At 32.2% G+C, this 21,746-nt stretch overlaps 2 protein-coding genes across 6 annotated transcripts in view; both read right to left on the bottom strand.

Moving 5' to 3' along the window:
- The window catches only part of LOC142221454 (E3 ubiquitin-protein ligase RNF181 homolog), a 112,294-nt gene that overhangs the window by 67,752 nt on the left and 22,796 nt on the right, over positions 1-21,746 (bottom strand). The window contains exon 1 of one of the 3 annotated variants that reach the window (XM_075291213.1): positions 14,139-14,276. The exons of the other annotated variants lie outside the window; for them this stretch is intronic. The gene's annotated coding sequence lies outside the window, so the exon portion shown is untranslated. Of the gene's footprint in view, positions 1-14,138; positions 14,277-21,746 lie in introns of those variants that run through there. 3 annotated transcript variants of the gene reach the window in all.
- Positions 1-21,746, bottom strand: part of fray (oxidative stress responsive kinase frayed) — a 74,785-nt gene that overhangs the window by 30,243 nt on the left and 22,796 nt on the right. For 2 of the 3 annotated variants that reach the window (XR_012718039.1, XM_075291199.1), the window contains exon 1: positions 14,139-14,275. The exons of the other annotated variant lie outside the window; for it this stretch is intronic. Coding sequence is in view for 1 of the 2 variants with exons in the window: in XM_075291199.1 (XP_075147314.1) it covers positions 14,139-14,172 (34 nt within the window). In the remaining variant the exon portion in view is untranslated. Of the gene's footprint in view, positions 1-14,138; positions 14,276-21,746 lie in introns of those variants that run through there. 3 annotated transcript variants of the gene reach the window in all.

The raw sequence follows: 21,746 nt of genomic DNA, 5'->3' as shown, positions 1-21,746 counted from the left end.
TATATTTGTAGGCATTGAAATTGTAAAATGAGGACAAAATCGTTAGGCAGCAACTTATTAAAAGTGAAAGGTACAACAAGAAGAAAAAAATTACGTTCTACAGTTGATAATATTACATGGAAATTGGAAATAGTGGAATAATAAACTAATATTTCGATGATGTTGATTCTTAATAAATATATTTAATATATTAATAAAACATGTCTTTTATTGAAGAAAAAATTGCCTATATAGATAAATAAAATTGTATTTAAAAACGAAGATAATCAGTTCTAATTTTGAAGTAAAAGGTTTACAACAAATATGTAAGATTTATCCAAATCAATGAAAAAAGTTCAATAAAATCATTCCATATATGAATTCAATTCAGTTAAAGTTTTTCATTTTGTAGTATAGTGGTACATAAATATAGGAAATGTTAACTAATATATGGAATGCATTCTACCTAATTTCTATGAAAATCACATCGTTCAAACAAATAAAAATGTCTTTGGCGCTATACGAAGTTCAACTTTCTTCACAATGAGTTCATTTTAACTTAAAGAAGGGTTCACTTTTTTCTGGGTGCCTATGAAGAAAAAAAAGGTGAAAAAAAACGAAAAATTAAAAGGTGCTTCCTACACAAAACCAAAATTTAATAGAGAATTGTGTCTTAAAAGGATCCTTACTTGTATTCTCCGTCTCTTTGTCTCGGGATCATTACCAAAGTTTTTAAAGTAAAGACAAAATCTTTGGAACCGAGCATGCTTTTTTTCAGTGTGGGATCGCCAGTCTTTACCATCGTATCAGAGAGAAGTTCACCAATGTGGTATCACAATGGACTGAATAGTCTAAGCGAGCCTGATACATCGGGCTGCCACCTAACCTAACTTAACCTAACCTACCATCGTATCAATTTCGCTTAAATCTTATAAAATTACCCTCACTGCAAAGTCGTAGAATTATGTTAAATATTTCTTTCATACTAAATACAATTAAAGGTAAAATTGACTCAGAGTTTATTCACAACAAACTGTCTTTTAACATACCTGATGGTCTAGCAGAAATTTTGAGCCGCTAAGAATTCCGTATTATAGATCAAACTATGTTAATAACGATCTGTTTCGAAGGTTATGCGTTTAGTTCAATAAATATTATGACATTATAAATCTGTCACACAGAAACACATACATATGGGAGCTATATCTAAATCTGAACCAATTACAACCAAATTTGGTACACCCAGAAAAAAGTGACCACTTCTTTGTTAAAATGAACTCATTGTGAAGAAAGTTGAACTTCGTATAGCGCCAAAGACATTTTTATTTGTTTGAACGATGTGATTTTCGTAGAAATTAGGTAGAATGCATTCCATATATTAGTTAACATTTTCCTATATTTATGTACCACTATACTACAGAGTGAAAAAATGTAACTGAATTGAATTCATATATGGAATGATTTTATTGAACTTTTTTCATTCGTTTGGACAAATCTTACATATTTGTGGTTAATCTTTTACTTCAAAATTAGAACTGCTTACCTTCGTTTTTAAATACAATTTATTTATATAAGCAATGTTTTCTTCTATAAAATGTTTTATTAATATATTAAATATACTTATTTAAAATCAACAGCATCGACTGCCCTTGAAATATTAGTTTATTATTCCACTATTTCCAATTTCCATGTCATGTTATCAACTGTAAACCGCATTTTTCTTCTTCTTGTACCTTTCATTTTAATAACTTGCTGTCTAACGATTTTGTCCTCATTTTACAATTTCAATACCTACAAATATAAAAAATCATAAACCAATTTTTTCACAAAAGGTTAGCGTCACTGTATGAATGGTACCTGATAATTGAAGATTCCAAAATGAAGATGAATGAAGGGGTTGTTATTCTTCTGGCGTTTTCTTTCTTTATACACCATCACGAATATTGATAGACGTACTCGTATTGTTTATGTTTAATAACTTTCAAAAAACGAAAAAATTTCTCACTAATTTAAAATAACAAATATTTTATTTGTTATTTATTATATTATTTTAATAAATTTATTTTTATCATTCACTACGTATACCATAACAACGCGATTCCAGCTAAAAAACAACCCACGCGCAAACATATCGATTACATGGATGACAGGTATCGATTACAGATAGATAAAAGAAATATAGGAAAATTTCCTATATTCTAACAAGGGTGTTTCATTAAGTTTTGAAAGGATTGAATACTTCTTAGTTCGAATGAACTAAACTATTTTTCTATGGCAAGTGTTATTCGTATGTATGATAAGCTTTCTATAATAAAGGAAGTCAGAATTATCATTTTATAAGAAATTTTACTAAATTTGAGGAAACTTGGTTTTAGTTCGGATTTTGTTTATGTTTACGAATGCTTTGTTATCAGTGAATAAAATTTTCTTGTTCAGTAGTAAATTCTTATACCCAGCGAAGAAACCAGTGTTAGTAAAATTCCATGCCTTATTCTAGTTAATGAACTATTCCTAACTGCTTTCAGTTTAGGATTTTTTATTGAAACAAGTAAATTTTATTATTTCACACAAAAATTTAACTTAATGGAAATAAAATGGCTAAACTAAATTGATAGTTTAAATTAATAGTTTAATTTCGAAGGCACTTTTTTCTGGGTGTAGTATGAAAATTGTAATATGAAGCAAATCTTTTATATTTACTTTGTAAGAATAGTTTTAACGGATAAAATAAAACTCGTTCCTGAGAACAAAAATCTCTTCTTTTAGTGTATACAATCTCATATAAGAAGAAAATAAATATTCGTCAGTAACAGCGTTGCCAATTTAGCTTTTTTCCCGCTAGATTTTGCTTTTTTTGAAGACGTTTAGCGGGGAAAAAATGCATTTAGCTTTTAGCTTTTTTCTGGCTTTTTTTCATGACCCTTTTAGCAATTTTTGGCTTTTTTATTTTCGACATGTTTCTATTGAAATATGGATAAATCGGCGTTTTTATCTAAGCCTTGCTGCAAGTATAAGGGTTTCCACATATTTCAAAGCTCAGTTGAAACATTAATAATGAGTCCAGCCATTATGCGGGCATTTTTGTAGCAAATACACCTTGTTGTAAAGATTTTCATTATATACATAAAGGTTATCGTAAACTTTAAATCTACTATTACCATACAAATTTGTTAGAAAACTTTCAGTAAATTATTGGGAATATTATCATTTGACTCATTTATCCTTTTTATGTTATTATAATATTCTAAAGTTAAAGTTATTATTGGGAGCCACCGTGGTGCAATGGTTAGCATGCCCGCCTTGCATACACAAGGTCGTGGGTTCGATTCCTGCTACGACCGAACACCAAAAAGTTTTTCAGCGGTGGATTATCCCACCTCAGTAATGCTGGTGACATTTCTGAGGGTTTCAAAGCTTCTCTAAGTGGTTTCACTCCAATGTGGAACGCCGTTCGGACTCGGCTATAAAAAGGAGGTCCCTTGTCATTGAGCTTAACATGGAATCGGGCAGCACTCAGTGATAAGAGAGAAGTTCACCACTGTGGTATCACAATGGACTGAATAGTCTAAGTGAGCCTGATACATCGGGCTGCCACATAACCTAACCTAACCTAACCTAAAGTTATTACGATATTACTAAATTAAAATAGTAGATGTGAATAGCTTTGTGCACTGAAAAAATATTGTCGTCTCCTTAAAATACGAACGCGAATTTTGGTTATAATAGCATTTGTGAATTTCTTTTATATAAACTGTTTTCCTTGTCCAAAAGACGATAAAGTCGTTTTGTCCTTATAATTAAGTGATTCAACTTAAAAATGGGTATGTTTTCATGAAAGAAGGAAGAATAAATGAAATAGTCTTTAAATGTGAGGGGTTTTTGCATCTTAACCACCAACCAAAATAGCGTTCAAAAATAGAAGATGTTTTTCAACACTTTATTTTAAAAACGTATATATACAATAATTTCTACTTGAAGTCGAGTCTGAAGTTGGAAATTTAAGTTGGCGTTAGCACGTTTTTAAAGCACTTTGATAGCTCATGAAGAAAAGGAAAATGTTTTTACTGGGAAATGTAAACTATAGGTATTTTCTACAATTTAAATAAAAGTAATGTATTTCGAATTTTTCACAATTTCAAATCCAAACAAAAATTTTATTAAAAAAAATTACAAATCATTTTTTTACCAAATCCAAAGCATGCTTAGATCATTTAATATTTTAAAATAACAAGTAAATAAAATAGAGGTGTTGGGAAGGTAGCTCCCACAAAACGAAGGACTTCCAGTAAAAAATTTGTATCAAAATGTATCGAATACGCAAACAGAGCTAATATGCCTTAGATATTGTTACAGTCTCACAGAAGTGGAATTAAAATGAAAATAGTATGCATTGTAAGTGAAATAAAGCCTTTAAGTTTGTTAAATTTCAATCAAAAATGTGACTTTTGATACAAAAAAATTTAGCTTTTTTTTCTAGCTATTTTTTAGCATTTTTAGCTTTTTTTTAGCTATTTTTTTATTTTTGGTGAAACAATTCTGGCAACGCTGGTCAGTAAAACCACCATACTTTAGTTTCCATAAGAAAAATTATCGCCTATAAGAAAAAAAGCATATAAGAAAGAAAATTTGTATTATATCCGTTATCTACTGTAATCATAAAATTATTTTTAGAAGAGCATGTAAAACATAAGCTAAAAAACATTACACCTGTCTACACAACAACCAATGGTACTGTTATCCTGCAAATACTCGACGTGCATTACATGTATCCGACAGAAATAATAAACTTATATCACACGGTACGCAGAACGTATAACTAAAATATATGGACTGTGTACGAGTCTAAGAGACGAGCGATATATCCGCAAAGATAATTTTATATCGAATCCAATGCACACATTTCCAAGATATGAAGGCAGTGCTTAGGTGTCACAGAGTAAAGTTCCACTCGAATGAAATATTTATTTAGAAATATGTTCGCTATATTTAAAAGAAAACAAGTAAGGAAAGTCTAAAGTCGGGCGGGCCGACTATATTATACCCTGCACCACTTTGTAGATCTAAATTTTCGATACCATATCACATCCGTCAAATGTGTTGGATGCTATATATAAAGGTTTGTCCCAAATACATATGTTACATTTAAATATCACTCGGTCTGGACAGAATTTGATAGACTTCCACAAAATCTATAGATTCAAAATTTAAGTCGGCTAATGCACTGGGGTAGAACACAATGTTAGTAAAAAAAAATATGGGAAACATTTAAATCTGAAGCAATTTTAAGGAAACTTCGCAAAAGTTGTTTTTATGATTTTTCGCTCGATATGTATTAGAAGTTTAGGAAAATTAGAGTCATTTTTACAATTTTAACCACGAAAATTTTGGTATTTTGACCATTTTTGTCGAAATCGGAAAAATATATATATTGAAGTTATATCTAAATCTGAACCGATGTCAACCAAATTTGGCACGCATAGCTACAATGCTAATTCTACTCCCTGTGCAAAATTTCAACTAAATTGGAGTTAATAATTGGCCTCTGTGGTCATATGAGTGTAAATCGGGCGAAAGCTATATATGGGAGCTATATCTAAATCTGAACCGATGTAAACCAAATTTGTCACGCATAGCTACAATGCTAATTCTACTCCCTGTGCAAAATTTCAACTAAATCGGAGTTAAAAATTGGCCTCTGTGGTCATATGAGTGTAAATCGGGCGAACGATATATATGGGAGATATATCCAAATCTGAACCGATTTCAACCAAATTTGGTACGCATAGTTACAATGCTAATTCTACTCCCTATGCAAATTTTTAACTAAATCGGAGTTAAAAATTGGCCTCTGTGGTCATATGAGTGTAAATCGGGCGAAAGCTATATATGGGAGCTATATCTAAATCTGAACCGATTTGGCTGATATTTTGCAAGTTTTTTGAGATGTACGGAATTTGAGGAAGATCGGTTGATATACACGCCAATTATGACCAGATCGGTGAAAAATATATATGGCAGCTATATCTAAATCTGAACCGATTTTTTCCAAAATCAATAGGGATCGTCTTTGAGCCGAAACAGGACCCTATACCAAATTTTAGGACAATTGGACTAAATCTGCGAGCTGTACTTTGCACACAAAAATACATCAACAGACAGACAGACAGACGGACAGACAGACAGACAGACGGACATCGCTAAATCGACTCAGAATTTAATTCTAAGACGATCGGTATACTAAACGATGGGTCTCAGACTTTTCCTTCTTGGCGTTACATACAAATGCACATACTTATTATACACTGTACCACACTAGTGGTGAAGGGTATAAAAATTATCTAACTTCGACAAAATTTCCAAATAAACAGGCAATTGGATATGTTTACTCGATTTCAAATAAAAAATTAATTGATTTAACTATCTTATTGCTTTAAATTAAATAATGTTCCATTTAACATAAAATAATTTCTGAAATTTTTACGTTTTTCAATAAAAAAATTCATTGATTCAAATAACTCTTTAACCAAGTTTGGTAAAATCTCAAATTAAAAATTGGATTGAAACAAAGTTTTCAATTAACGTTACTATAAAGTTGTACATTTCGTTGTTCAATGAAAGGAAAGACACACTAATTGTGGTTTGTATGAGGGCTATATCAAAGTCTGGACCGAACTTAACCTGCCTGCAGACAAAAGACAAGTCACAGACGGACATCTTTAGTTTTAGGGAGCCACCGTGGTGCAATGGCTAGCATGCTTGCCTTGTGATTGAAGACATTTCAGAAAATCAGAATCAGAAAAAAAATTTTGTGTTTATGTTTAGCTCAATGACAAGGGACTTCCTTTTTTTAGCCGAGTCCGAACGGCGTTCCACATTGCTGTGAAACCACTTAATATATGGAATATATATGTTATACACTGAAAAAAAAGCATGCCCGGTTCCAAAGATTTTGTCTTTACTTTAAAAAATTTGGTATTGATTCCGAGCCAAAGAAGCGGAGAATACAAGTAAGGTTACTTTTAAGACACAATTCTCTTTTAAATTTGGGTTTTGTGTACTTGCTTCTAGGAAGCAAATTTTAATTTTTCGCTTTCTCATCTTTTTTTCTTCATATGCTATCAGAGTCCTTTAAAAACGAGTTAACGACAACTTTATTTTCCAAATTAAGACACGACTTCCAGTAGAAATTATGCTATGTTTCAAGTAAAAAACTTCTTTAAAATAAAGTTTTGAAAAACATGTCCTATATTTGAACGATTTTTTGCTTTGTAGTCAAGATACAAAAAGACAACTAATTTAAAGACAATTTCATTAAAATTAAAGAATATTTCTGAATTATTAAAGTCAATTTGACCTTAGCCCGAACATTTTTTCTTTCATGTTATGATACCCATTTTTAATTCAAATCACTTAATTATAAGGACAATACGACTTCATTGAAAAGTTTATCGACTTTTGGACAAGGAAAAAAACTTTATATTAGAGAAATGCGTCTTCTATGCTAAGCAAAATTTGCATTCGTATTTTAAAGACACGCAATCTTTGACCTCACGACAATATTTTTTTCAGTGTAGAATCAATTTTTTGGGGATATTACAAACGCCCATACCATAAAAATAAGCAAATATTTTTTGACATATAAAATTGCCAACATGTCTTTAGTGCCATACAGAGCTCAAGATTGACGTATTTTTTGGTAAATATGTACCAATTTTAGGAAATTTTGAACTATTTTGCGAGAATTTCAAATAAAATAAAATTTTAAGCTTCATTTTTCTTTTTTTTCTCTTATTTAGTACATTTAATTAATGTAAGCAAAAACGTTTTTAAAATGAAGGGAACTTTCTCATATTGGGAAAATTTTTACTAACACATAATTTCCATGAACTACACTAAAAAAACACCGAACCCTTTCGTACTCTAGAGGGCAATTTAACTCAATTTTAGTTCATAGAAAATTATGTTTTGAGAAAGTTTTCTTGACTTTTCTGCCTACGTTAGTCAAATTAAAGGGGGAAATGTTTACACAAAATAGTTCAGCAAAATAGTGCAGTATCTCTTAAAATTTTTACATTTTACTACAAATACGCGCATTGTTAACTTCGTATTGAGCTCAAGATATTTTCTTTAATAAGAGAAAAATTTTAAATTATGTCCATTAAATTTTCATCAATTTGTTGAAAATTGTGTACTTACCTTTGTGAAGTCGGCGTTTGTAATATAGTTTAGTTACAATTTTTTAAGATTACCCTAAATTTTCTAAAATAATCAAAAATTTCTTTCCTGGTGGGTTCACAGGTTTTCAGTGTAGTAAAAATCAGATATTGATATTGATTCCGTGCCAAAAAAAAAAAAATATATATATATATAAAATAAGGGCGCGAATAACTTCGACGTTTACGAATTGCTTAACTGATACTGATATCGAATTTTCATTTATGAATGTTTGCACATTTGGTCTTCGCGCAATATTAAAGTCCCTCATAAACATGCTAAAAGCAACGTAAAATTCTAAATTCAAGTTAGACGTCAACTAGAAATTATGTAATGTTTCAAGTAAAAGCGACTTTAAGGGGAAATCTTGAACGACATCTCCGATACAAGTTGGTCTAGTCGGCGGCGAAAATACCACACCTGAACGATCATATGATTGTTTAATGTAACCGTAAACAGTTTTAATTATATATTTTACTCTATTGAAAATTCACGCTTGCTTTTCCTACAGTTTTGGCCTCTTGACGTATGTTTATAACACTAAAAAAAAGTGAACTCTCTATTTCACCAAAGCCAATTTAACTTTATTTTAGTTCATGGAATTATTGTCTCCAGAAAGTTTCCTTTACTCTAATAATATTTTGCGTACGTTAGTTAAATTAACTAAAAAACGGAAAAAATTATACACAAATTAAGTTAAAAGATTTACTAAATTCGTACTTCTCACTAAATAGTTCATTATTTCTTTAAATTTGTAAATTTTACCAAAAATACTTCCATCATGAACTTCGTATGTCACTAAAGACATTCTTGCATTTTTGAACTCCAATTTTTTTCTTCAAACTACAAAAGTTTCTTTAGCAAGTGAAAAAAATTAATCATGTCTAATAAATTTTCTTGAATTTGTCGAAAAATATTTACTTATTTTTGTGATATCGGCGTGATGCTAGCGATTGTAATACTGTTTAGTTACAATTTTCTAAAAACTACAAAAATTTTCTTCCTGGTGGGTTCACTGTATTAATTTGACAAATGAAAAAAAAAATATTTGCCACACGCCCAAAAAATCAAGTCTGCTATTAACAGCAGCTTAAAGTTTTTTGTTTGGGCAGAAAATGGGAAAATTTGGAGCTGTTTTCAGTTTTGAAAATATTTTATTTTGGGTACTTGGCGGCTAGAAATCAATCGAGATTAAGTCGGCTCAATCAGCGGCGGCATCGACTGACCAACAATAGTCTTCAGCATAAATAATGCGACTGCAAACCACTAACTTAACAATTAAATCGATCGATAGTCATTGTTATCAGTTTTCTACCTCTACCTAAACGAATGTTGTGGAAACGTTCGCGAAGGCAATTATTTGCCAATTCAATAATTGTTTCACTATAGAAAGATTTTTTAAATAAAATTACAAAGTAAATATTACATTTTGCTTCCAAAGAAGCAATTTGAAATGATTACCAAGGGAAATGCAAGAATGCATGGTTGTGCTATTGGACTACTAATGGCATGCGAAGAATGATTTTAATTATTGAAACATCCCATAAATACATTATTTATTAAAAAAAAATCGACAGAAGTCTTTATTCCCACATCACAAAATTATCTCACATTAAAATCTTAGCATATTTGATGTTACATATTGTATGTTAGATTAGGTACAGCGGCAGCCCGTCAGTTCATTGTGGTGAACTTTTCTCTTATTAACGAGTGAATGAATCTATGTTTAGCTCAATTACAAAGGACCTCCTTTTTATAGCTGTATTCGAACAACGTCACCAGCATTACTAATGGGGGATAATCCACGCTGAAAAGCTTTTTGGGTGTTTTGTCGAAAATGGGATCTTAGCCTTGCTAACTCATTCGCTTTGTTTCACCCATATTGGGTGAATATTGCGCTGTTCAGCCATCTCGTTGAGAGATTTGTGTCAGTCTATGAATCTTTTTGATTCATAGACAAACACAAATGTCCATGTTTGGACATGGTTGCCGCATCCATTTAATGCTTATCTAGAGAATGTAATTGCCGCGAAAACCATGTATTTTGTCTTTGTAAAAATAGTTTTCGAGCGGAGAAAAATGTATGGTGGCAATAAGCATTTGAATGGTTCTCAAATGCCGCAAACATGTTCTATCATTTAAATAATAGAATTTGAGACCATTAAATGGTCGGGAAAATCATGTATCTGACCATTCAATTTTTTTACTTTTTTACAGGGAAAAAAGTATTTTTATAGGTTCAGTATAGACATGTCTAGAACCATTACATGGCCATAAAGACCATTTACATTTTTTTCGTGACCATTTAATTTTTTTAACTTGTTTGTAGCGAAAAGAATTTTATAAAAACATTGAGCAGGTACACACGATTTTCATTTTGCGCGTCAGTCGTGTGTTGATTGTTTCTTGGAATGGACGGAGAATACGGATTTACTGTGTTTTGTTTTAACTTATTTATTCAGAAGTGGCACGTGGTTTTATGTGAACACAAAAAAGGAAAGTGTAATTGAAAAAATGTACCTGTTTTTTGTTCTGCATTTTGCTATATGGTATCATTTATTTTTATTTGCAGTTACATGATGTCTGCGTTTGTACATTTGATGCGCACGATGTAAATATGGAATAATTACTTATTGTTGAAATTGAAATAAAATAGAGTGTGTAAAAATATATGATGTTTGCTTGAACGGCATTATAAATACAAATAAACAATGAATTAGTTTATAAATAAATAAAAACAAATAAATAAAGTTAATTTTGTGTTTTCTTATCTCAAGTGGCGTCCTTTTTTCGACGATGAAAAAAGTTTTTTCATAAAGATCAAAACATTTTAGGTTGTAACCATGTTCTTTTAACTAGGAGAAAAACATTTTTAATGAATACCATAACATTTTAAATCGTGACCATTGTCTTTTCATTCAAACAAAATTCTTTTTATCAATATAATAACATTTTAGATGAGGACAATTACATTTTTCTTAGAACCATGTTCACTGAGCCAACATGGTTGCAGGTTAAAATGTTACATGGTCGCCGCAAAAATAGCTCCTATCATATTATTTTGCTCTTCGAATATGATTGTGACAATCATGTTTCTTCTCTGCGTGCAGAGCTCTAGGATTTTATTGCAGGTTGCCAATGTGCCACCTCTTTTATTGCTACTATTTCAACCTGAAAAATACTACATTGAAAAAAACAATGAACCCATCAGGAAGAAACATTTTGGTTAATTTTACAAAATTTTAACGAGTATTACAAATTTATTAGACATAAATAATTTTCTTTCGCTTGTTAAAGAACATGTTAAAGAAAATATAATGAAAAAACTAACACTAGTATCGTGAATTTTAACAGATTTTAATTATTTTCAGACAAACAATCATAATTGCTTAAAATATTCTAAGTTTGTCCTTAAAATTCAACGCGTTACTGATGGTTTGCAGTTCATGTGGAGAGTTCCAGAGACGCACGACAAATATTAAAAATTTCCATTCAAGGTATTAATTTCTTTCCCCTGTTAGATCTTGCAAACTGGAATTTCTGGAATAAGTATTGTGGTGTTCGTTTGTATATTATCTTGTGCAAAAAAGTTAGAGGTTTCAGGACCATTAAATCCTGGAGTGAAACACCATATAAGGATTTCGAATACTGAGATGTTGATACAAGACGTTTCAATCCATAAACATAACGGGTAATTGTTGGAAAACGAGTGTAATTTACGTTACGGCACGCAAAGAGCTCGGAACCATAAAGTACTCCGGGAATTATGTGTGTCTTCGCCAAGAGTAATCTAATCCGCTGAGGAGTAAATGATTGAGTAGCCCACAAAGAGCGTAACTTCGAGTAACCCTGGCCAACAGCTACGTTTATATGGTTCGTCCAAGTCAAATTGATGTTACAAATTAAACCAATGTTTTTAGCATGAGGTACAATAACTATTTTTTCGTCATTTATTGCAATATCCACATCACAAGAGAAACGAGACATCATTTTCGTAATAATTAAACATTTTGATTTAAAGGGATTTAGGCATAACCCATTTGCATCCGCCCATCTAAATATACTCGAAAGATCCTTATTCACTAATCTAATACTATCTTCAATTTTATTCCTTGGGCAACTAATGTACACTTGTACATATACATATGGATCTTACAGGTCGATAAATACAGAGGTAGATCATTACTGTATAGAGAAAAAAGCAGAGGTCCCAGAATGGATCCCTCTTTCCACAGGTAGTGGACTAGATACAGAAAAATTTGAACACATTTTACACGATTTGAGAGGTATGATAGAATTAGACGGACGGCCGAGGAAGAAAATAAAAAAAAAAACTCCGCAGCTTTGCTCCTAACATATTATGCCCTACAGTGTCAAAAGCTTTGGAATGGTCAAGAAGAACCAGAAAGCTAACTTCGTCATTCTCTAGGCTACATCGAATATTTTTGTGACTTCCACCAAAGCACTGATACAAGACCGCCAAATTAGCTAGCAATTCACCCACAATAATGATTAACAACTACACAAAGAGCCACCGTGGTGCAATGGTTAGCATGCCCGCCTTGCATACACAAGGTCGTGGGTTCGATTCCAGCTACGACCGAACACCAAAAAGTTTTTCAGCGGTGGATTATCCCACCTCAGTAATGCTGGTGACATTTCTGAGTGTTTCAAAGCTTCTCTAAGTGGTTTCACTGGAATGTGGAACGCCGTTCGGACTCGGCTATAAAATGGAGGTCCCTTGTCATTGAGCTTAACATGGAATCGGGTAGCACTCAGTGACAAGAGAGAAGTTCACCACTGTGGTATCACAATGGACGGAATAGTCTAAGTGAGCCTGATACATCGGGCTGCCACAAAACCTAACCTAACCTAACTACACAAAGAAAGATCTGAAGAACCTAATACATCCACAACTAAAGTAAGAAACCCAAATTGGTGCAAATTCGTATTATAAGTCAATCAATCCCAATTTTTCTAGACAACAACAAAAAATCCTCACCAGATTACGATTGGGTCATTCCAAGCTAACTCGCGAACACATCATAAAAAATCAGCAGCCCCCGCTTGCCAAAACTGTAATAACCCACTAAACATGAACCATCTACTATCCTGCTTCAACAACCATAACAACTCAAAATCGCTTACAGCGTCCATTCTGGAAATTGACTACTTCCAACTGAAATCACAACTACCAGCTAAATATATAACGATTTAAAATTTTTCTTGTAAACATTAAACAATTATTAGATATTATAGGTGAAGGTCCTGGCAACCAGTCCTAATGTTATTTTTTATATTTTTTTTTTTGAATTAATTTACACTAAATAAATAAATAAGTAAATAAATAAACTGATACAACTATAGTCCGACCGGAAACCTGATTGCTTCTCAAACAATAAATTATTCTATATTAAGAAGTTTCCGAACTGCTCTCGTAAAATCTCATTGGCGAGAAAAGAATGTAATTTTTTTGATTGTCTACATTAATTTCCAAAAGAAATTTAAGAATGTTTTTCAATAACAATTAGTTCATGTTTCAGTATTTTTTCTTTCTAGTTTGATTATGTAATGCAAATCCCATTTTCTTATTTTATTTCATTGAAAATAAAAACCCTTAGATAGTTTAGTTTGGCGAGGTAGATTTAATTTTGCAAAAATAATGTTCGATAATGTCGAATTTGTCCGATTTCGGATTTTTCTTATCTGTTCTTTCTTTCTTTTTACAATGTCACATAAAAGAAGAGAATGAAATCACTGCGGTCGCCTAGGGGAAATTAACTAGGATCAATACAAATGATGTCATTGATGGTTAAGAGAAATTACCAATTACAATCGAAAGTATTGTTGATAGAAAAATAATTGGAGAACGGAGTATAGGGAGGGTTTTTTAACATCAACATTTATGCATGAAATATAATTTTTTTTATTTTGTTACTACGTACTTGGCTTTAAACACCCAAAGAACATAAAGTGCATTCTGATGTATCCAAATATTTACAGCATATACGCTGCCTGAGCCAATTGTTGAATATTTGTCAACTTGGACGGGGCAGATCAATTTAGCCGACGTTAGGAGCCGTTGAATTTCAAGTCTATGCTGAAGTTCCACAAATTTACAAAATAGCTGATTATATGCACGTCGAACACCATTTAAAATCACTTAAAAGTGACGATATCAAAATTTTGTTAAAGACAAAATTTCAAATATCTACAGAGCGGTTCACGAATTTTCAGCGATAACGACAGTAACTGGAAATGAACTAAAGTCGTTGGTTCCACGGGATTTAAATATATAAAAGTCAAACAAAAAACTACAAAGTGATTTCGCGAAATATCGCTACATGACGCACAAACGTTTAAAATAATAACCACCAACGCAGAGCATACGACTGGGAAGAATGGCAATAATAACAAAAAGTGTTAATTTTGGGATGAAGCGTTCGCTTGTCCGGTAAGAAATATTTTATATTTTCAATTCACCTCTATTCATTAGTTGGGTTCAGTTCAGTTCAATTTCATTCATTCATTTATATCTCAGTATCGTTTAAACAGCGAGTATGTGTACTATATATTTGCTAATTTATTACACGTTAACAGAGAAGCTTCTCATTTGTCGCAAAGTAGATCATTTCATTCTAAGTTTCACATTCTGTCCCATCGTCGCACGATGGGTTGATGTTGAATAATTAAAATTAACAATTTTATATTAAAAACTATCATCAATCTCAAACAATCATAGAAAAAAAAAAACTCTACTAATAATTTTGATTCAGGCTTTATAAAATGCGGAGTTTTTATCGTTTGACGAGTGTAAGCAAAAATAAAATATTTCCATTCATTTGGTAGGGCCGAATCTTATGTACCCACCACTATGATATGTATACAATATTATGTGGCTGTAAGAGTGTGGATAAAAGCGTCACGTGCCGAAAGGATCCAATAAAAATGAATTTATTGCAGTGGGTATATCTAATACACACCGATATAGATCAGCCTTTGGTGAAAGCTATGAGAATTGCATGATATGGACCAAAAATGCTATGGGTGCCATTAGCGTTTCTAGAAATTTTAGCTGGGGGGCTTTAGCCCCCCCCCCCTATCTATGATAAAGTAATGTAATACAATGGAAAATTGTAAATAGGTTTTCAAATCTTGGGGGGGGGGGGGGGGGGGGGGGTGTAAACATTTTCTGGAGGGGTCTAAGCCCTCCCCCAGAGGCCTTTCTACGCTTATGAAACATACAGAAGTAAAATTAAGGAATCGATCTACACCCTACGGGACATTGCACTCAAAAAACAGTGACTCCACCAGGAAGGAAATTTTTGGTTAATTTTAGAAAAATTAGTTTAATTTTAGAAAATTTTAACTAAAATGTATTACAAACGCAGCTGTCATGCCGATATCACAAAAATAAGTAAAAATTTTTCGTCCAATTTAAGAAAATTTATTAGACAAAAATATTTTTTTTTCACTTGGAAAAGAAAATTTCTTAGTGTGAATGAAAAAATTGGAGTTAAAAATTGCAAAAACGTCTTTAGTGCCATACGAAGTTCAAGATGGGTGCATTATTGGTAAAATTTACAAATTTTAAGAAATTCTGAACTATTTTGTGGGAGACACGAATTTAGGAAGTCCTTGTGCTTCATTTGGGTGTAATTTTTTTTTTTTTAATTAATTTAACTAACGTATGCGAAAAAATTACTAAAGGTAAGAAAACTTTCTCAAAACATGATGATTCCATGAACTAAAATAGAGTTAAATTGGCTTTAGTGAAATATAGGGTTCACTTTTTTTTGAGTGTGAGGAACTGGTATTATTAAGTTATTGAAAAGCCAGCTATACATATTTCATCGCAGGCTAAAGCGAATTTCCATAGTTGTAAGTAACATTAAAAATGGAAAAAAGAAAAATTCGCATTTGTATTTTAAGGACATGAAATCTTTGGCCTCACGACAATATCACTAGTTTACAAAAAAAAATCATGTACACTTGATGAAAATCAACTTTTCTTATGTATTTTGAGCTGCTGATTTCGAAAAAAATTAAAAAAAAAATTATGGAACAGTTTTTGAGACATCCCGTTATTTTTAAATGTTCGCTCTTTTTTCACTAAACACAATATATCTCGAGTTAGAAATGTCCGACTATAACGTTGTTGGTACTTAAATGAAAGGTAATAAGTTGGATCTGTGATAAGTTAAGTGATTCAAAAAATATCAATGCGAAAAGTTAAAATTTTCAAAAAAATCGTATTTTACAATGGACCTTTTCCGCCAGAAAAGTATAAACCATTATAATTTTTTTTCTCTTCATGGTCGTATAGACCATACTCTAACGTAAGTAATAAGACCAAGTAGAAGAAACACGACCGAAAAATGACAATGTTATAAGCATCTTATTACCCTTCATTTAAGTGCCGCAGCAGCTCAAATACATAAGAAAAGTTGATTTTCATCAAGTGTACATTTTGAGTGTAAACTAGTGTATTTTGTTCGGTGTGAAATGTATGAATTAATCATAGAACAGGAGTCGTTCTATGATGAATTCAAACGTTCTTCCTATTCTTTTTGTATTTTGAATATCTTTTCGAAGTGTTGCGAACAAAGTGTCCAACAAACTAGAATGTTTAATTTAAATAAAGTTTCTTTACATCGGTTTCTTGGCGCCCAAAACTATGCTCTACAAATATAACTGTTTGACTGTATGATGATGGCTACACCCTCAAAAAAAATCGCTTGTGTAACATATACCCCAAACACATTTTGCTTCAAGCATATATATTTTCAGAATTGGCCCAAACAAAATATTGTTTATATTGTTCAAACATATTGTGTTTCACCCTAGGGCATACACTGGTAGAAAAAAATTTAACGAAATTTTCTTTGTTTGGATATATTTATACCCTGCGCCACACTGTGGAACAGAGTATTATAAGTTAGTGCATATGTTTGCAACATCCAGAAGAAGACGAGATAGACATATGGTGTCTTTAACAATATTGTTCAGGGTCGGGCCGATCTAGCCATGTCCGTCTGTCTGTTAAATGCCCGAGTAAAAATTGAGAGATCTAATTTGATATGATTAGATATGAGTAGATCCGAAAAATGGTAAGATCTAATCATATCTAATTACTATGGAAATAGATCTGATCAGATCTCAAAATTGGCCCAGATCTAATGTCTTAGATATTATTATATCTATCCCTATATGTAAGTAGATCTGGTGTCAGATCTCCCTATATACGGAATTACATATAATTATATCTAATTCTATATCATCATATCTGGGTGTATCTGCCTAGATCTGAAGCGGCCAATTTTGAGATATGATTATATCTATTTAGATCCACCAATTTTTACACGGGTGGTCACTAAATGGTCACGAAAAAAATGTAAATGGTCTTTATCGCCATGTAATGGTTTTAAACATGTCTATACTTAACCTATAAAAATACTTTTTTCCCTGTAAAAAGTAAAAAAATTGAATGGTAATGATTTTCCCGACCATTTAATGGACTCTAATTCTATCATTTAAATGACAGAACATGTTTGCGGTATTTGAGAACCATTCAAATGCTTATTGCCACCATACATTTTTCTCCGCTAGAAAACTATTTTTACAAAGACAAAATACATGGCTTTCGCGGCAATTACATGCTCTAGATAAGCATTAAATGGATGCTGCAACGATGTCCAAACATGTTTTTTCTGTGCGTGTGGGTGAGTGTCCTGCATTTTGTGTAAGGCGTAAGCAAATTTAAGGGGAATATAGCTTCAGATTACTGGCGGACCTGGAAAACGTTAGCTTAAGCAGTCTGCTAATGTTTTTGGAACAATCTGGTTGGTTCAACAGAAGAAAATAATCGAGAAGGCTCAGCGGTTAAAACTAGAAGTGCCCATATGTAATAGGTACTTTTAGTTAATGTGGTATCACAACGGACTGAATACTCTAAGTGAGCCTAATCTTAATCGGGCTACCACTTTAACCTAACCTGTGTTAAACATATATAAATTTAAAAATTTAGAGTAAACATATATATGTTGTTATATTTTATTGAGAGAGAGATGGAAACCGAGAGGGTTGACGAAAGATATCAACATAACACAGCGAGAGAATCAAAAGAGAGCAATTTCTGTGAAACTGCTTGTATATTGTTTCGGAAAACTGTTTTAAGTGTTCATTTGTTTTGGCTATGCGCTTGGCATGATAACAAGGCTTCGCCAAAAATTTGATATGCTTAAGTCTAAATATTTTTTAATTTGAATATTAAATTGCGTATTCGGAGTAAAGAGGATAGACATTTAAAACAAACAGCCTGTGTTTTTGCCTTGAGAGCAGCAATTTAAGTATGTGTGGACATGTGTTTTGGTTATAATTTTGGCATTTTGTTTTTTGGTTCGTAAAAAGGAAACGGAGCGTACGACGAGTAAGACAAAATATTAAGAAAGAAAGGAAATTAAAAAAATATTTTGCAGTTTAGCGGCAAAACATAACTTTTTGGCAAATGGTATTATAACTTGTATTATTATAACTGAATACCGGCCTTAAAGGTAAAAATGAAATTAAGTACAAAATTATTCGTTATAAATATTCATAAATTTTAAATGCATTTAAAATGGTGTTAAATACTAGTAAAATATAGTTCACGCCTAAATAAATTTATGTTTATATTGTAAAATTATTTATGTTTATACTCGACTTTCTTCTTTTGTTAGAGGTTTTGGATTTCTTCGAAAATTTCAAACTTTTATACCAAAAACATTTTTTTTTTGTTACAAAATTGTTATTTTTGCAATAAAAAATAATATTTTATCCAAAAGCTGAGTCCATTTCGTTTATATCACGCACTGTTCTTTTCTGACTATAAATCTTTAATAACACACATTTCGAAGTTTCATTGTAAACATTTAATATAGTAATATATAAATATAAATATATAAGTTAAACAAAAATTTGGTGTTCGGTCGGAGCAGGGATTGAACCCAGGACCCTTTGCATGCAAGACGGACATGCTAACCACTGCTCCACGTGGTTAACAAATGTATCTTTCTTTTGAATAATGTTTTTTCGTCGGCTCGCTGCAAACTATGCTATATAAATGTAACTTATAACGATAATTGTCTATTGGTGACTATAACAGCTACGTAGCCCAGTGGATAGTGTGTTGGCTTACACTATAAGGTTCGATTATCCGTCCAGGCGAAAGGTAAAATTTATCACATAAATAAATAAAATTGAATAATTTCTTCAGCATTGTTTGTACGAGGGTGGTTCGGAAACTTCATTGGTAGGCTACAATGAAAGAGAATGGTTAGTTTTTCAAAAATATTTTTATTTTTCAATATAATCTCCTGAAACTTCAATACACTTAGTCCAACGCTTTTTTAGCAATTCTATCCCTTGATTAAAATAGTTTTCCTCAAGGTCTTCAAAATAGTGGTTTACTATTTTACTATTTGAGGTAAAACGCTTGCCAGCAAGGATTTTTTTCAGATTTGGGATCAAGTAAAAGTCACTGGGAGCTAAATCAGGAGAATAAGGTGGGTGGTCAAGCAACTCGTACTTTAATTCGTTGATTTTAGCCATTGTTAAAACACTCTTGTGCGCTGGTGCGTTGTCTGGATGAAAAATTATTTTTTTGTGTTGTGAACCAGGACGTTTTTCTCGAATTTGTACATTTAATTGATCCAAAAGATTGCAATAGTACTCTGAATTTATTGTTTTACCCTTTTGCAGATAGTCAATCAATAAAATACTTTTGAAGTTCCAAAAAACCGTTGCCATAACCTTACCAGCCGATTGAATTGTTTTTGCCTTCTTTTGGCACTTCCTCCAGCTTCAGTCCATTGTTTGGATTGTTCTTTTGTCTCTGAAGTATAGTGGTGGATGCATGTCTCATCAACAGTTATGAAACGACGCTTAAAATCCATTTTATTTCGCTTAAAACAATCCAAACAAGCTTGAGAAATGTTCATTCTTATGCGTTTTTGATCGACTGTTAACAAATACGGCACACATCTTGCAGAAAGCTTTTTCATCTGTAGTTCTTCATGCAAAATTAAATGGACTCGATCATTTGAGTTGCCCATGATATTAGCAATTTCACGCACAATTTCTATTCTTGTTGTTTTTGGACGTCCACTACGTGGTTCATCTTCAATGCTTGTGCGACCACGTTTAAATTCAGCAACCCAATTTTTTACTGTTGCATATGAAAGAGCACTTTCACCTAACACATTCACCATGTCATTATGAATTTCTTGCCCCGATGAACCTTTTTTATGTAAATATTTATGACAGCACGCATTTCTAATTTTTCCATTGTAAAAAAATTGCGGATGCGTCTTTTTTGAACACCTGTTCCTATGTGAAGGAGTTGCCAGATCGAAACAAAATTTAACATGTGTTCATAACAGAGATGGAAGTTTCCAAAACACTTAACTTTTTTCTGTTGGTTAGGCTAAGAAGTTTCCGAACTGCCCTCGTTTTACAGAAAAAGATCCTAAGAAATAAAAAATTTCGTGGAAGTGAGAAAGATGTGAGGGAAATTGCTATTTGGCAGAAATATTTTATTTTGAGCACAATCTTCTTTGGGAGAAAATTATTCCAAGCATATAATATATTTGGGCTCAAAATGCTTCCAAACATATAATATATTCACATAAAACAAACATAATAATGTTTCGGCAATATCCTATAATATATGTGCTTCCTGCAAAATATGATTGGAACATTTGTTAGAGAAGCATTTTTTTTGAGGGTGTAGCCACGCATCTATGGACGAAAAATAGGAAACCCATAATTTCAGATATATTTGCGAATTTATTATTAAGCACGAATTCATAAAATGTGCAGATAATGTGGTACACCTTAATGTCGATTCAGATATATTTGCGAATTTATTATTAAGCACGAATTCATAAAATGTGCAGGTAATGTGGTACACCTTAATGTCGATTTAAAAAAAATGCAACATATATATCGCAATTGTATATAAAGGGTGATTTGTTAAGAGCTTGATAACTTTTTAAAAAAAAAAAAACGCATAAAATTTGCAAAATCTCATCGGTTCTTTATTTGAAACGTTAGATTGGTCCATGACATTTACTTTTTGAAGATAATTTCATTTAAATGTTGACCGCGGCTGCGTCTTAGGTGGTCCATTCGGAAAGTCCAATTTTGGGCAACTTTTCGAGCATTTCGGCCGGAATAGCCCGAATTTCTTCGGAAATGTTGTCTTCCAAAGCTGGAATAGTTGCTGGCTTATTTCTGTAGACTTTAGACTTGACGTAGCCCCACAAAAAATAGTCTAAAGGCGTCAAATCGCATGATCTTGGTGGCCAACTTACCGGTCCATTTCTTGAGATGAATTGTTCTCCGAAGTTTTCCCTCAAAATGGCCATAGAATCGCGAGCTGTGTGGCATGTAGCGCCATCTTGTTGAAACCACATGTCAACCAAGTTCAGTTCTTCCATTTTTGGCAACAAAAAGTTTGTTAGCATCGAACGATAGCGATCGCCATTCACCGTAACGTTGCGTCCAACAGCATC

This window comes from Haematobia irritans, chromosome 1, assembly GCF_050003625.1.
Source record: "Haematobia irritans isolate KBUSLIRL chromosome 1, ASM5000362v1, whole genome shotgun sequence".
NCBI classification, from domain to species: Eukaryota; Metazoa; Arthropoda; class Insecta; order Diptera; family Muscidae; genus Haematobia; species Haematobia irritans.
Note: the sequence above shows the minus strand (reverse complement) of the source record. Positions and strands in the feature narration are given on the sequence as shown.